The 15,309-nt window shown below is 38.3% G+C and overlaps 1 protein-coding gene across 1 annotated transcript in view; it reads left to right on the top strand.

Annotated features, from left to right (window-relative positions):
* LOC134568312 (monocarboxylate transporter 2-like) overlaps window positions 1-15,108 on the top strand; it is a 40,000-nt gene extending 24,892 nt beyond the window's left edge. Inside the window, exons 3-5 of the mRNA XM_063426810.1 lie at window positions 5,281-5,424; window positions 9,922-10,764; window positions 14,727-15,108. Of these exons, the coding sequence (XP_063282880.1) occupies window positions 5,281-5,424; window positions 9,922-10,764; window positions 14,727-15,028 (1,289 nt within the window). The 3' untranslated portion in view covers window positions 15,029-15,108. The remainder of the gene's footprint in view (window positions 1-5,280; window positions 5,425-9,921; window positions 10,765-14,726) is intronic.
* Window positions 15,109-15,309: the final 201 nt, after the last annotated feature.

Genomic DNA, 15,309 nt, shown 5'->3' with positions numbered 1-15,309 from the left:
TCAATAAACAAGATAAGCACAATTACAGTTAGTAATAGTGGACATGTTTTTACATGGCGTAATAATGACATAAAATATTCTTGCTATGCTAATGTCAATGCGGCAAACAGGATAAATAGTCACTGTAGTTTGTAAAAATGTTTTCAATGTTTCACACCTGCCAACAAAGTAATTAAATTACTAAAATCATTCCACTTGTCAATTGTCTACTGAATGAATTAATATGACCTTTGGACTGGCAAATAAACAATATGTGCTTTGCTGGCATCAAATAGCGCCAGGGGGAAACACTTTAATGATTTTAAAAGGAAGGCGTATTGTTGATTTCTTGTTGAGTATGGACTACTATTGCTTAACTCCTTGATCATCAGAAAAGCCCTACCCAATTCTCGCGCTGTTTTTAAGTCCACTCTCTGGGTAGCATTATAGAGTCAAAGCTGTAGGCGTCTATTAAGGAGCCACCATTAAAGTGGGTGCCCACTGTCAGATTCTATAGAGAAGGTTTTAAATGGGTTTAGGGGTGAGCAAAAGACAGGAGAGAATAAGTAAGGGTTAACATACAAACATAGAATGTAAGGGCCGTTCATCTAGTCTGCCCAATTTTCTTAATACTTTCATTAGCCTTCTCCCATGCATGCTTAAACTTCCTCACTGTGTTAACTTCTACCACTTTAGCTGGAAGGCTTTTCCATGCATCCACTACCCTCTCTGTAAAGTAATACTTCCTGATATAATTTTGAAACCTTTGCCCCTCTAATGTAAGACTATGTCCTCTTGTTGTGGTAGTTTTCCTTCTTTTAAATATAGTCTCCTCCTTTACTGTGTATTTTTTTTGTTTGTTTTTTTTACATTCTTTATTTTTGAAGTGCAGTGACGGTAATACCAGAGAACAATGTAATTTTACAAACTTATACAATAGAAAGAGATAGGGAATTATGGTCAAACTTAGCAGGGTAATAATCTGCACATTTTGTTGTTTACTGAAACAATTGAATCAATTATGTCTTAATTTTGGTCATAATAACGGTATACAGTTGACGTATGAGTTGCAGAAAAGTAACGTGTTATCCGACATTTCTAGGTTAAAGACTAGAGGTTGGACTCTTTCAGCGGAGTATGGCATGTGCTCCTTAACCCCTTAAGGACCAAACTTCTGGAATAAAAGGGAATCATGACATGTCACACATGTCATGTGTCCTTAAGGGGTTAAAAGGTGAGGGTGAAACCACTGATACTTGATGTATTACAGCGCTGCCGCACCTCGCTATGCGGGAGTACCACCAAATCTATTGCAAAGAGTGTAATCCCAGTAAGCAAGAATAACCTTGGGAGCAGGCTTAAATGAAACGTAAAATATTTGGAGCCCATTGATTTCATGAGGATCATCCAGGCAGTCATATAAGCACACCTCATATTAATGGCAATTGGTCAGTAAGATCCAGAATAGGCACTGTGATATTGGCCCAGCTGTCAGTTGATCAGTCAGGGACATAGGAATGCTATTGAACCCTGTGTTCTGCGGACGGTGGAAACCTGTGTAGGTATTATACGCCTCAATAGGGCAGGCTTGTGTGCGGGGTTTGGAACCCCCTGTGGGTGTGTATGTTTTTCTGCATGTGCCTCGATCGCTCTTACTGTACCGAGGGTAATCGTGCATATAAGCGTCATAGCACCATTGGTGGGGCGTAGCCCTATCGGTGTGTCTGTTTGAGGTGGGGGTCGTAACGCACATGTACTGCAACTTGCGGTCCCTGTGGTTCCCGCCCCCCAGTCCGCTTTATGGTCATGTGTGAGTTCGTTGTGTATCATTCGGGGGTAGTGTTCCACGATAGATTTTCGGTAGTTCCTGTCGGTGTTATCTCTAGTGTGTTGGTGTTCACGGTCCCGGTGCTTGCGGGACATCACGTCTGTAAAGGTGGCCTGTCTGAGTGGGCAGTGGTAAGAAAGAGAAGAGGAAGAGAGAGAGTAGAGAAAAAAAAAAGGGAATTAAGGGAGGAGGAGGAGGAAGGTCTGTGTCAGCGTGGTGGGAGGCATATGCCTCCCTATGTAGTCTAACTCCCGGGTGTTCCTTGTATGTTTTATCCTGCATGAACCAGTTTAGTAGCCCTTCTCTGAACCCTCTCTAAAGTATCAATATCCTTCTGGAGATACCGCCTCCAGTACTGCGTACTAAGGAATTGCATTATTGACTGTATTGCTTCCCTTTTGCGCATTGCGCCCACATGGGGAACTGGAAAGTACCCAGAATCTATGTATAATTATTGTTATGGGACTGTTTTATTTGTTGAACTTTTAAATGAATTTACAGAACAGACTGTTCTGGCACGCAAAGTTTGCACCCTCTCATACAGAGGTGATGAGGAATTCTTACTCCCTTATCTGTCCAATTTGTATGGCAATGATAAGCTGTAACCACTGGATTAAATCACCTCTTTTGCTCAAACAGTTTCACATTACTGAAAGGGCACTACGCCCTGAGACTCAATGCATCATAAATATTACAATAGGCTTCAGTGGTTATGGTGCTTTAAGTTAGCTTTTTGTTTGTAATCACACATCTTAGTTGATGCATTTTATTTTGGACATTTTTGTTGCACAAAATCTGTGTTATTTTTCAGAAGTTTGTTATACATTTTTTTTTTCGCTTATAAATTTGTGTCAAAATCACGATTTCCTGCTTGGATATACATATTACAAATATATGTTTCACATTATCTAAAGGACAGGCATAAAAGTGTATCAGTGGATGCCATATCTACTTAATTATATGCAATATACAATCACAGGTGCTAAGCGTGTTGTAAAGTATCAACTTTAAAGGTATTCAGTGTATTTAACCCCCATAATTTGTGTGAAGGCAAAAGCTAAACTCATAAACTGTAAAACCTTAAAAGTCATAAATATAACGTGTAGATAGGTTTTATGACATGAGAATGTTAATGTATCTTGGTCTCATTGTGAGTCTGAGATTATCTTTATATGTGTTTGAACTAAGTGGAAAGTATATTGTTATCTAAAAGGGCTTGAGGTTGAGCCCTGATGTACAGATTATTCACTAAAATTAGAAAAAAGTGAATTTCAAATATAAGGCTTTGCTGACTTCGAGCAATTTTTTAATTTGGTTATGTTTGGCCTTAAACCTGAAATTTCCTTTGAATTCCCAACAATTCTCCCTTTAGTAAATAATTCTGATAGTGTTTCTGTGGGTTTGTTAAGGTTGGTGGCCCTATGACATTGGTCTGCACTAATATTGGGTGCAGCTCACTTTAACAGCTCCCTCACGGCCCTGGTGTTTCCTCAATAAATCGGAGTACTGGCTGTGGCTCTCTGAGTCATTGAGAATGGCTAGGGGCTTTAAGGAAACTCTTCAAGTGAAGCCCCCTAAATGTAGTGAAGCAGGGAGATCTTTTTATCTGCTTGATGAGTCAAGGAGGGCACTCTCCCAGCTAGCGCCGAAGCTCTAGGCGGACGCCTATGTGACCTTATAGGTAAATCTGCTCTGAAATTATGTTTGTAGCAATTAATGCAGTTGCTTTTTGTTTGAAAATATATGTAGATGTTTTCATTTGATGTTATCTGGCAGGTTATTCTACATTTGCAGGGTTCTACTGGAAAGCTTCATGACCCACCCTAATTTTGGGAAAAACAATTGATCTTTATTTTAAATTGCCTTTAAGGCAGTTTGGAGACGTAGGTTTTTGCTAAACAATGAGTTTTTCAAAATCAAATTGCAGCATCTGAGCTAAAATAACCAATCTATGACTTTTGCAACATTAAGTTAAAAGGTATTTAACTTTTTTTCCGCCATCTCGCTGCGGCAAGACTCACATCCATCACATCTTGAATGGTCATTAAGCTGTACTAGTTCTGATGGCTATAGTGTCCCTTTTAGGAACTGTGGGGAGCCTGTGGTTTGCACCTCTATTTGGTGCAGACCACAATATTTGCTCCCTTGCACTCATTAACAGGGGACTGCAAGGGAGCGATTACTGTGTTTTGTACCTGCTGCAGGTGCAAACCACTTGTTCTCTGGCCTGTATTTTCTGCATAGATATAGGCGGTTTATAGGCGGCTTACAGGCGGTTTGCCCACTTGTGATGCCACGTGTATATATATATATATATAATAAAAAAAAATTTGTGGGTTAAAGTTACACTATAGGCACCTAGACTACTTTATCTCATTGACGTGGACTGGGTGCAGTGCTCTAGTCCCCTTAACTGTGCAGTGTAAAGCAAGGCAAAACATTGCAGTTTAACTCCATGAAACTATGTTGGATGTCCTCTCACTTCGATGTCCAGCAACCTCAAAATCCCCATAGGAAAGCATTAATTGAATGCTTGCCTTTGTGAATGTCTAATGTGCTTGCTGTGCTCATCTGGCATTCACATTAGGTTCCTGGAGTAAAAGATTCATCCAGTGCCAAGGGACCTTGGTGCTGGGAACAGGTAAATGGAAAAAAAAAAAATTGACCTGTCAATCACACAAGGGGTCCGTGGAGGCAGAGGGACAATACATTGAAGTTATGAGCAAGAATAAAGAACAAACAAAAAAAGTCTAACTCTTGATACCTGTCCACTTTATTGGCTATAGACATTAAACTATTGTCTTCTGATTTATTTATATGGAAATATTTTTTTTATTTTTTTTTTTCTGACAAAAAGTATATGCTAGATATAGATCTTGAAGCAGAAAAGACAAGTACAATGTAGGTGATAATTTAGTATTGAAAAAAAAAATACTTGGAACTCTTAATAAAACTGCGTGCATGCATACAGTAATCTTACATTCTGTCAATAAATGTAAACACGTTTTCAGGTGACCAGCCCTTTGCACGTCATTGCATGTCACAATTGTTTACCATGGTCAGTGAATGCAAACAGTAATCATACTCTTGTGATAGGACTCGTCAGTGGTAGACAAACTCATCGTGACCCCATAGCACAGCTCATTACAAATAAGTTAAGGCTACAGGGGATATCTCAAACTAACCACATCTTACCTATATTTACACACCAACACTAATTTTCATTGCATTGTTACAGGTCTATTTGGACAAGATCAAATTCAACCTCCTGGGGGGTGGGAGGGGGTAATATTTAAAACAAATGTATACATTTACTAGCATTTCTGCTAGAACACTGTTTAGATTAAACATATGGCTCTTTAATTTGATTGTATGTTAGTATTTTAAACACTGCAGTTTTTAATACTTTTAATAGTATTTTTAAACACTGTAGTTTAAGCAAAAACATAATTATTTGCTTTTTTTTATTGTAGGTCCTATCGGCAGTATCTTGGTGAATCGATATGGCAGTCGACCTGTAGTTATCTTTGGAGGCTTTTTAAGTTCGATTGGTATGATTCTAGCTACGTTCAGCACAAGTATTTTACAGCTTTACATATGCGTCGGTGTTATTGCAGGTAATAAAACTATTATTTCATGTAATCTTTTTAATGTATGAATTCATTGATGCACTGCAAGGTTGAACCGATGAACTGATTATTTTATTGAAATTTATATGAAAACAGAGATTTTATTTGCAAGGTTTTTTTTTTTTTTATCCTTCTTTACAAACAGCACAAAATTACCAATGTTTCTTCCTACTCAACCGTAAATCAGGTTAAAGAACTGAAGTGGAAGAAAATTATTTGTGTTTGAAATGTTTGTACATAATAGTTTGACAGCACATGTATACATTTACAGATGTACTGTAGTTGCCAGAAGATATTCTATCTCTTCCAGGATTTTGTAGCCTTTCATGAACATATTTGTGGACTTTAAAGTAGACCGCTTAGATGTAAAGACTAAAGGGTGTATTTAAAGGATCACTATAGGGTCCGGAACACAAACATGCATTCCTGACCCTATAGTGAAAACCCACGGTTTGCCCCCCCTTAGCCCCCTCAGAATGGGTTAAAACTCACCTTATTTTCAGCTCTCCATGGGTCTGCCGGCGCTAGCCCAGCCTCTTGGTGACATCATCAAAATTGCCGATTTTTAGCCAATCCAATGGCAAGGGGGCGGGCCAAACACCGTTTTGACCAATCAGCATCTCCTCATAGAGATGCATAGAATCATTGCATCTCTATGGGAAATATTCAGCATCCCCGTGCAGAGCGTGGAGACGTTGAACGGCAGGGCTGCTTACTGTGCAGCCCTGAGCCAGGAAGACCCTCCAGTGGCCATCTAAGGAGTGGTCACTTGGAGGTATCCCTAGGAGCAGTGTTTACATGAAAAAGACAGTGTTTACATAAAAATGCCTGAAGGGAGCTGTTATACTCACCAGAACAACTACATTAAGCTGTAGTGGTTCTGGTGACTATAGTGTCCCTTTAATAAACTATGAAATTGAATTCTTATTGAATTCCAAATGCAGGCCTACCAACAGTCCCACTTTTGGAGGAACTGTTCCGATTTCAGGCTCCTGTTTCTCTAGCTTGCTTTAATTCCCTGGTGTCTCGCATCTGGGGAAACCAGGGAACAGTCCCGGGCAGCACAGTGTGCGGTGCAGTGGGCACTAGGACAATGCATGGAGCATTTCAGCAGTTCTGATGGTCGGGCGCAGGCCAGCAGCCTGTCATTGGGCAGGTATGCCCCTTTTCTAGGAAGAATGATGCAAATGGCAAAAATAAATCATTTGGGAACATTATTCACATTTGCAGTAATCACAGCTTGTCTAATTGTACTGAACTGAAAATCCATGTCAAAATAAAGGACCATGAAAGGCACACAGACCAGTAGAGTAGTCTTTGTGCTGTCGACCTGTTGTTTTAAACTGTGTGTGTTTTATTCCACATTCTCGGATCCTTCCTGTAACAGAGACCTGGGAGTCTGAGGGTTCTGTGCAGTATCTTAGCTGTTCCTAGCACTGCACTCTTCTGGACAGGGATCTCGGATGTCCCACCTGGAATCTGTTGAAGCCACTCCCCCCAACTTGGGAGTCACAGCCCTGAGTGCTCCTATCAGAACTGGGACTTGAATTGCCTTTACTTTCCACATCCTTTCTAGCTTTTCGTTTGTCCACCTTTAATGTTCCATGGCTAGAACATCTTCCTGATGTTCTAGTCACTGGGTATTCCCACATCCACCATGACTGCAGTCTTCCATTCCTTGTCAACCACCATGATGTCAGGTTGGTTGGCCAGTACTTGCTGGTCTGTCTGGATCTGAAAGAACCACAGGATCTCAGCCCTGTCATTCTCAACTACCCATCTGGACTTAGGCAGGTCCAACCCATATACTGAGTAGATGTTTCGGTAGAAGACCAAGTAAAGTCACAGAGCGGCGTCACTGAGTGATGATGCACATGGTGCGTAAAAGTCGCCAAAGCTCTGTTGATTCCATAGCTGAAGAGTTCCAAACTTCCACACGCATTAATATCAGCACAAAAACTGTGCAGCGGGAGGTTCAAGAAATGGTGCAGCATGGAAGCCTCACATCACAGAGTACAATCCTGCTTCAGTCTGATTGGCGATTCTGGGTTTTGTGCATGCCAAAAGAACTTTGCCTGACTGTATTGTACCAACTGTAAAGTTTTTAGTGGTATGGGGCTGTTTTTCAGGGTTTGGGCTAGAACCCTTACTTCCAGTGAAAAAAAAAACTCAATACTTCAGCATACCAAGACATTTTGGACATGCTTCAAGCTTTGTGGGAACAGTTTGGGAAAGGCCTTTTTCTATTCCAGCATGACTTTGCCACAGTGCACATAACAAGGTCCATAAAGACATAGCTGGATGAGTTTAGTGTTTAACGTGTTTTGGGTGAACTGGAATGAAGATTGCTAGCAAGGCCTTCTTGTCCAATATCAGTGCTTTTTGATTGGGCAAAAATTCCCAGAGAAACATTCGATAATCTTGTGGAACGCCTTTCCAGAAGAGTGGACACTGTTATAGCTGCAAGAGGGGAAAAACTAAATATTAATGTGTATGTATTTAGAATGCTTTGGGATAAAAGTGCCGTTGGTGTAATGTTCAGGTTTTTTTGTTTGGTTTAAAATGAATTTAATTAATGAATAATGTATATGCTTAATAATTTTGCACTTCTTTATATTTTTTCTAATTCAATTAAATTTAATGCATGCTAAAATTAAATTTTGAAAAATTATATTGGAATTTTGGCCTCTGTGTATATACTTCTGTGACAGTTTTCTGAAAAGAGATTTTAGAGTTACATTTACAACTTAAATTTAGTTAGTGACTTAGAAGCATTTTTAATGACAAGTCAGCAAGAGCACTGCTGAGTGGGAAGCTATCACATACTAATTAATGCTGCTAAAATGAAATTATAATAAATTAGATTTGTGTCACTGGAAAATTAATGAGCAGATAATAGGATATTTTAATTGATTATTATCTAAAAGATTGGTTGGCATTCAACTTTTTTTTTTTATTATTTTCCTCTCATTAATATGTCTTTTCTATAAAAGTGTTGCATGGTCCCTTTCAAACATTCATAGCAACAAGTTTTTGTGTGTTGTTTTTTTTTTTTTTTTTGAGGGGGGTGCATTTACAAAAATTTTATTTACAATATAAAATTCAATTTTTTTTTTTAATTTAACAGTGTCATATTTATTTTTTATCCATCTACAGAAGGAGAGATTCATTTGGGTTTATTTACTAGATGTCATATTTTATATTGAAAATGTAACTATATACACCGATCAGCCACAACATTAAAACCACTGACCGGTAACATGGATTATATTGAAACAATCCCACCTGTCAAGGGGTGGGATATATTAGGCAGCTATTGAACAGTCAATTCTTAAACAATCAATTCTTGAAAAAACTGTTTTTCTGGGTCCAGGGCTGCATACCAGCAAGCGGTCAGACTGCCCATGATAACTCCTATCCACCACCAAAAGCACCTTCAATTGGGGCAGAATTGGACCATGGAGCAATGGAAGAAGATTGCATGAGCTGATGACTCACGTTTTCTTTTAGATCAGGTGGATGGTCAGATACGTATGCATTGTTTACCTGGAAAAGAGATGGCAGCAGGATGCAATATGGGAAGAAGGCAGGCCGGCGGGGCAGTGTTGCACTTTAAGCAATAAACTGCTGGTAAACCTTGGGTCCTGGCATTCATGTGGCTGTTACTTTGACAAGAACCACCTACATAGAGATTGCTGAAGACTACATACACCTCTTCATGGCAATGGTGTTTCATGATGTCAGTGACCTCTTTCAGCAGGATAATTTACCCCACCACACTGCAAAAGTTGTTCAGGAATGCTTTGAAGATGATGACAAACAGTTCAAGGTGCCTCCAAATTCCCCAGATCTTAATCCGATTGAGCATCTGTGGGATGTGCTGGAACAAAAAATCCAAACCATGAGGCCTCACATCGTAACTTGCAGGACTTAAATGATACCACAGGACACGTTCAGAGGTGTTGTGGAGTACATGCATTGATGCATTAGAGCTATTTCGGGAGCTCCAGAGGGTTACCTACACAATATTAGAAAAGTGATTTTTATGTTTTAACTATCAGTGTATAATTTTTAATGAGTTGAAATGTTTTTCATCATTTACTATTTTTGCCTACATTTTGTAATTCTCTAAGTTGTTATGGTGTCAGGAATGTTCCTTTTGCACTGAAGCTGTTTTAGTTATTAAAGCTTCCCTTTAATATAATTAATATTAAATACTTTGTTTCAGGGCAATTTGTTTTATCACTTTTAAGGGCAATATGTGAAATTGCTGCAATGTGTTTGCTTTTTGTTTTGGAAGGAACAACTGAGTTGCATGATATGTTACACTTGATGGCCTTTGAAGTGTTTTGAAAGGGTTCTTTAAGATTTTACCACATTCTCAAAAGTATACAATTTACACCAAAACTCCAGTTTAACTTTCATAAAAAATTGGCATTTTATTTTTATATAATGTAGCAAACCTCTGTTTATTCTGTCTTACAGGTTTTGGATTTTCTCTAAACCTTCAGCCATCAGTCATCGTGATTGGAAAGTACTTTTCAAAACGTCGACCAATTGCAAATGGCCTAGCCATGGCAGGAAGTCCAGTCGTACTCTCTACGTTGGCACCTCTGAATCAGTTTTTGTTCGACGAGTATGGGTGGAGAGGGAGTTTTCTCATCCTGGGAGCCCTGCTCTTGAACTGTTGTGTGGCTGGTGCTCTGTTTCGTCCTATTGGACCTAAATTTATAAAATCTAAAAAACAAAAAGACAAAGGTGGTGATAAAGCAAGTGCTGGCTTGGTGGAAACAGGGAAACTAAAGGAAAAGGAAAAGAAGAAGGAAGAAAGCTGTATGCAAAAATTCAACAAAGTCCTTGATTTGACGCTTTTTAAACACCGAGGCTTCTTAATTTACCTTGTTGGAAATGTTATAATGTTTCTTGCATTTTATGCTCCGATTGTATTTTTAACACCATATGCAAAGCATCTAGGGGTTGATGAATACTCATCAGCCTTTCTTTTATCAATACTTGCCATAGTTGATATGTTTGCCAGACCACTTACAGGAATCATTGCCAACACCAAGTGGATCAGGCCAAGAATTCAATATTTTTTCAGTGCTTCTATTGCATTTAATGGATTCTGCCATCTCATGTGCCCAATAGCCGGAGGCTATACAGGTTTGGTGGTGTACTCTGTGTTTTTTGGATTGGGTTTTGGCATGGTGTGCGCATTGCTATTTGAAACTCTGATGGATCTTGTTGGCGTCAAACGATTTTCCAGTGCTGTTGGGCTTGTCACAATTGTGGAGTGTGTTCCTCTTCTAATAGGACCCCCACTTGGAGGTAAATATATTCTATTTAATTACACATTTTGTAATATAAATCAAAATTGTTTTTTATTTGTTGAAGTAAACCAGCTGTGGAAACATGGCACCTGATTCCCAACATATTCATATTTTGTCATCTAGCAAAGCTATAGAACATTTTGCTGCTGTTTTCTTTGGCTCCTGTTGCTTCAGTTTCCATGAGATATTTCAGTGCTTTACACTGGTGAAGTCTATGGAGAATCCTATCATTTATGCCAGCCGCTTGCGGTTGACCTCGGAGCTCCGCCTTTTGTAAACTTTTGTCAACCTCGAAGACCACCCTACTTTGTCTTATATCATCTTTGGATTACTTTGGAATTTCAATGAAATTCTAATGCAGTTTTGATCAGCATGTTATTTATATGTTATTTAGAAGATATTATATATATATATATATATATATATATATAGCCAAAATACCAGAATATTGCAGTATGCAACAATACTTTTTTTTTTATTGGACTAACATAATATTTCCAATAAAGCTTTCAATAGTTTTCCTCTATTCCTCAGGTCTGAAGAAATACTGATCAATTTGATAGTTAATTTAACACTTAAAACAACTGACGTTAGAGGAGGGGAGGGGGGTGAGTGGGATGTCATAAATAGCAGAAGATGTGCCTGAAAGTGAAAGGTTCAGGTTGGCTGAGAATAGCCAGAAAAAGTACTGTATATACCCGAATATAAGCCGAGGCCCCTAATGTTACCCCCAAGACGTATTGACTTGAATATAAGACTAGGGTGGGAAATGCAGCAGCTTAGTACATTTCTAAATAAAATTAGATCCTAAAAAAATTATATTAATTAAATATTTATTTAAAGTGTGTGTATATAATAAATGCAGTGTGTGTATATGAATGCAGTGTGTGTGTGATGCAGTGTGTGTTTGTGTATGTGTTGCAGAGCCTTGGTGGGGGGTGGGCATTTTTATTATTATTTTTTTTAATTATTATTTTAATAATCTTTTTGTTAAATTATTATTTTTTGTTTTATTCATATTTTTTTATTTTTTATTTTATTATTATTATTATTATTATTTATATATATATATATATATATATATATATATATATATATATTTTTTTTTTTTTTTTTTCCGGCCCCCCTCCCTGCTTGATACATGGCAGGGAGGGGGGCTCTCACTGCCTGGTGGTCCAGTGGCATTGGCAGTTCAGTGGAGGGGGGCTGGCAGGAAGCACTTACTTCTCCTGCAGCTCCTGTCAGCTTCCTCCTCCTCCGCGCCGGTCCGGTCAGCTCCTCTGTCAGCTCACAGTGTAAGTCTCGCGAGAGCCGCACTATGACCCCGCGGCTCTCGCGAGACTTAAACTGGGAGCTGCCAGAGGTGCTCACCGGATCGGCGCGGAGGAGAAGGGAGCTGACAGGAGCTGCAGGAGAGGTAAGTGCTTCCTGCCAGCCCCCAGTCTGTATTATGGCATTATAAATTGAAATAATACAGACACTGGAGGTAGTGGGGTAAAGTGACACAAAAGGTAAGGATAGTATTAGACTAGTGACAATTGCAAGAGAGGAATCAGTCGGGAGCTTTAACAGTTTCATTGATACGCATTTATGAAGAAGTGGGTTTTTAATGATTTTTTTGAAGGAGTGGAGACTCCATATAGCTGCATATATTTATGTATATAAAGTGATCCAATAAAGGTGAAACGAGATACAAGAATATTGAAAAAGAACATTTAAGATGTGTGTTTATATACAGTTTTGTTATTGTGTGAGAAAGCCAGAGTCTACATTAAGTACTGGTGTTGAAATGTGTGATCATTTTCATCTCAAATGTCTTTCGTTCATGAGAGTCTTTGAAATTCCCTTCAAGAACTTTAATCATGAGGTTTTGTATGGAGTGACCAGTCTGGGTGAAGTGATGACCAACAGGGGTACAATATCCATTTTCCTAGTGGTTCTTGATTTAGTGTCTGTGTAGATTCATTCTGAGATGCAGTTTAAGGCCAGTTTCTCCAATGTAGCAACCTTTGTCACACACTGTACACTGTATTATGTACACCACATTCGCAGATGTGCTCGAATATGATTCCTTTAAAAGGACACTATAGTCACCCAGACCACTTCAGATCAATGAAGTGGTCTGGGTGCCAGGTCCCCCAGGTTTTAACCCTTCAGATGTAAACATAGCAGTTTCAGAGAAACTGCTATGTTTAAATTGCAGGTTAATCCAGCCTCTGTGGCTGCCTTCCAAGTTTGTTTTCCTGACACTATAGTGATCATTTAATGTTGTATGATTTGTTATTGTGTCTGGCTGTGTTATTGCCACATATATGTTGACAGAGTTTGCAGAGTGATTTGTTTCATCATACAGTGCCATTCTGTGTGAGCTCCTGTTCTGTTGTCAATTTGCTGCGGACCAATCTCTGTCTCAGGTTAGGCGGTTGTTTGAATGCTAGTATGGGGGTTCAGGAAATTTTTTTTGAGTGTGGGGTCCTCTGAAATTAATGGTTGAAGCTCATTAATAATTTTACGTACCTAGAGTTGGGTTGTAAGTAACTGCTAGAGGGATTCTTGTTTTGTTTTCCCTTTCTTTGTATTGTAGGATACAATACTTTGCCTTTCCCGTGATGTTTTTAGGGCAGATTTTTTTTTTTTTAGCTATTGTCCTTTCCTTGTAGCCCTTTTGCCTAAATGACTGACTGTGTACTCGGGTGCTGATCTAATCTCTGTCTTTTGTGTCAGAGCAAATGCGGTGATATCTTATAGCCTGGCTGTAGATAATACCTTGTTTGGTGTGATCGGGAAGTTGGAATTGTGGAGGTAGCTGTACCTGTCAGTGGGTTTTCAATATACAGACGAATGAAGAATGCCATTGGTGACCGTTATTGTGCAGTCCAAGAAACTCACACTACAATTTAAAAAAAGTTAAGGTTTATTGATGGGTGGAATGAATTGAAATATTTATGAAAGTCTATAAGGCTTTCTTCTATTTCTGTCCATATTATGAAAATATAATCGATGTAATGATACTATGTATATGGTATGTGGGGCTGTGTACATAAAAATCTGTTTTCTAGGTCAGCCATGAAAAGATTAGTGTATCGGGTGACATTTTTGTGCACATCACTGTCTCTGTCATTTGTAGGTAGTTATTGTTATTAAAACTGAAATAGTTGTATGTGAGTATGAATTCTATAAGTTGGGCAATTATTGAGCTATCATATTTGTGTGTTGGTTTGTGAGATGAGAAAAATTAAAGGCAGGCCTCAATATCATCCCTATGTGGGATGTTGCCCTGTAAGTACTACATCTACATCTATTGTTACTAGTATAGTGTTTTCAAGTAGTTCATTTATCTGGTTAAGTTTATTGAGGAAGTCTGTAGTGTCCTGTATAAAGCTCTGTCTTAATAACTAGAGGCTTAAGAATGTTTTCTATTAGGCCAGATATTTGTTCAGTGAGTGTTACCATACCTGTTATAATGGGCCATCCTGGGTTTCCTGGCTTTGGATTTTGGGCAGCATGAGTCTTTGAAATTCCTTTTAAGAACTTTAAGCCTGAAACTCTCATGAACGAAAGACATTTGAGATGAAAATGATCACAGATTTCAACACCCGAAATGAAGGACTTAATGTAGATTCTGTCTTTCTCACACACTACCAAAACACATAAACACATAAACACACATCTTAATGACTTATATAGTAAATTTTCAATATTCTCTCTTCACCTTTATTGGAGCAATTTATAGGGATCGACCAATTATCGGTTTTGCCGATATATAATCTCCGGTAATACCGATAATGAGAGTACTTTTATATTAAATACATAGAAAACCAATATCATAGCATAACTATTGCAGTTTTTTTGTCAGTCTACATCAACTCACCATATGTTACCGTCTGGGGAAAAAAAACAGTTTTTTTAATAAGGTGGGTGTATAACATTTTTAACTGATTCATTTTGGTTTATTTACAGGTGCAATAGTTGATGCCTCAGGGGACTACAGATACATGTTTTATGCATGTGGTGGTACCATAGTGTTTGCAGGTTTATTCCTATTTGTTATGAACTATTATAACTATCGGATGCTTGAAAAGGAAGAAAAGGAAAGACAAGACAAAGAGATTGAAATGAAAGAAGGCAATGGCTTCACAACAGAAAACAAAAAACAAGCACTAAATGACACTGATCATGAGGTCAAAAATGGCCATGAGATCATAGCTGAACAATCTGAACCTGAAAAAAGTTCGAAAGAAGAACTTAATGGCTCAAAATGAGCATAGACATAAAGGACATGAAAACATGAAGGTTTTGTAAGTGTAGTAAATTTTCAGACCAAAATGATAATTTACTGTGATTAGATCTTAGACAAATTGGAGAAACTTGACATTTTTGAAAAAACACATGAAACCCAGCTGATTATTATAATTTTTTTTTTCTTCTTTAGCGGGAAATCCAGGAAAAGATTCCCTGGTGAAAAATAGTCCTATTGTAATTCAGGATTACTGAATTGAAAACGTTCTTTTGCAAACATGAGATGTGTAATTTCACAAGAAGA

Source organism: Pelobates fuscus, chromosome 7, assembly GCF_036172605.1.
Source record: "Pelobates fuscus isolate aPelFus1 chromosome 7, aPelFus1.pri, whole genome shotgun sequence".
In the NCBI taxonomy this organism is placed as follows: Eukaryota; Metazoa; Chordata; class Amphibia; order Anura; family Pelobatidae; genus Pelobates; species Pelobates fuscus.
The sequence above is the reverse complement of the archived record's forward strand: the minus strand, read 5'-3'. Positions and strand labels throughout refer to the sequence as shown.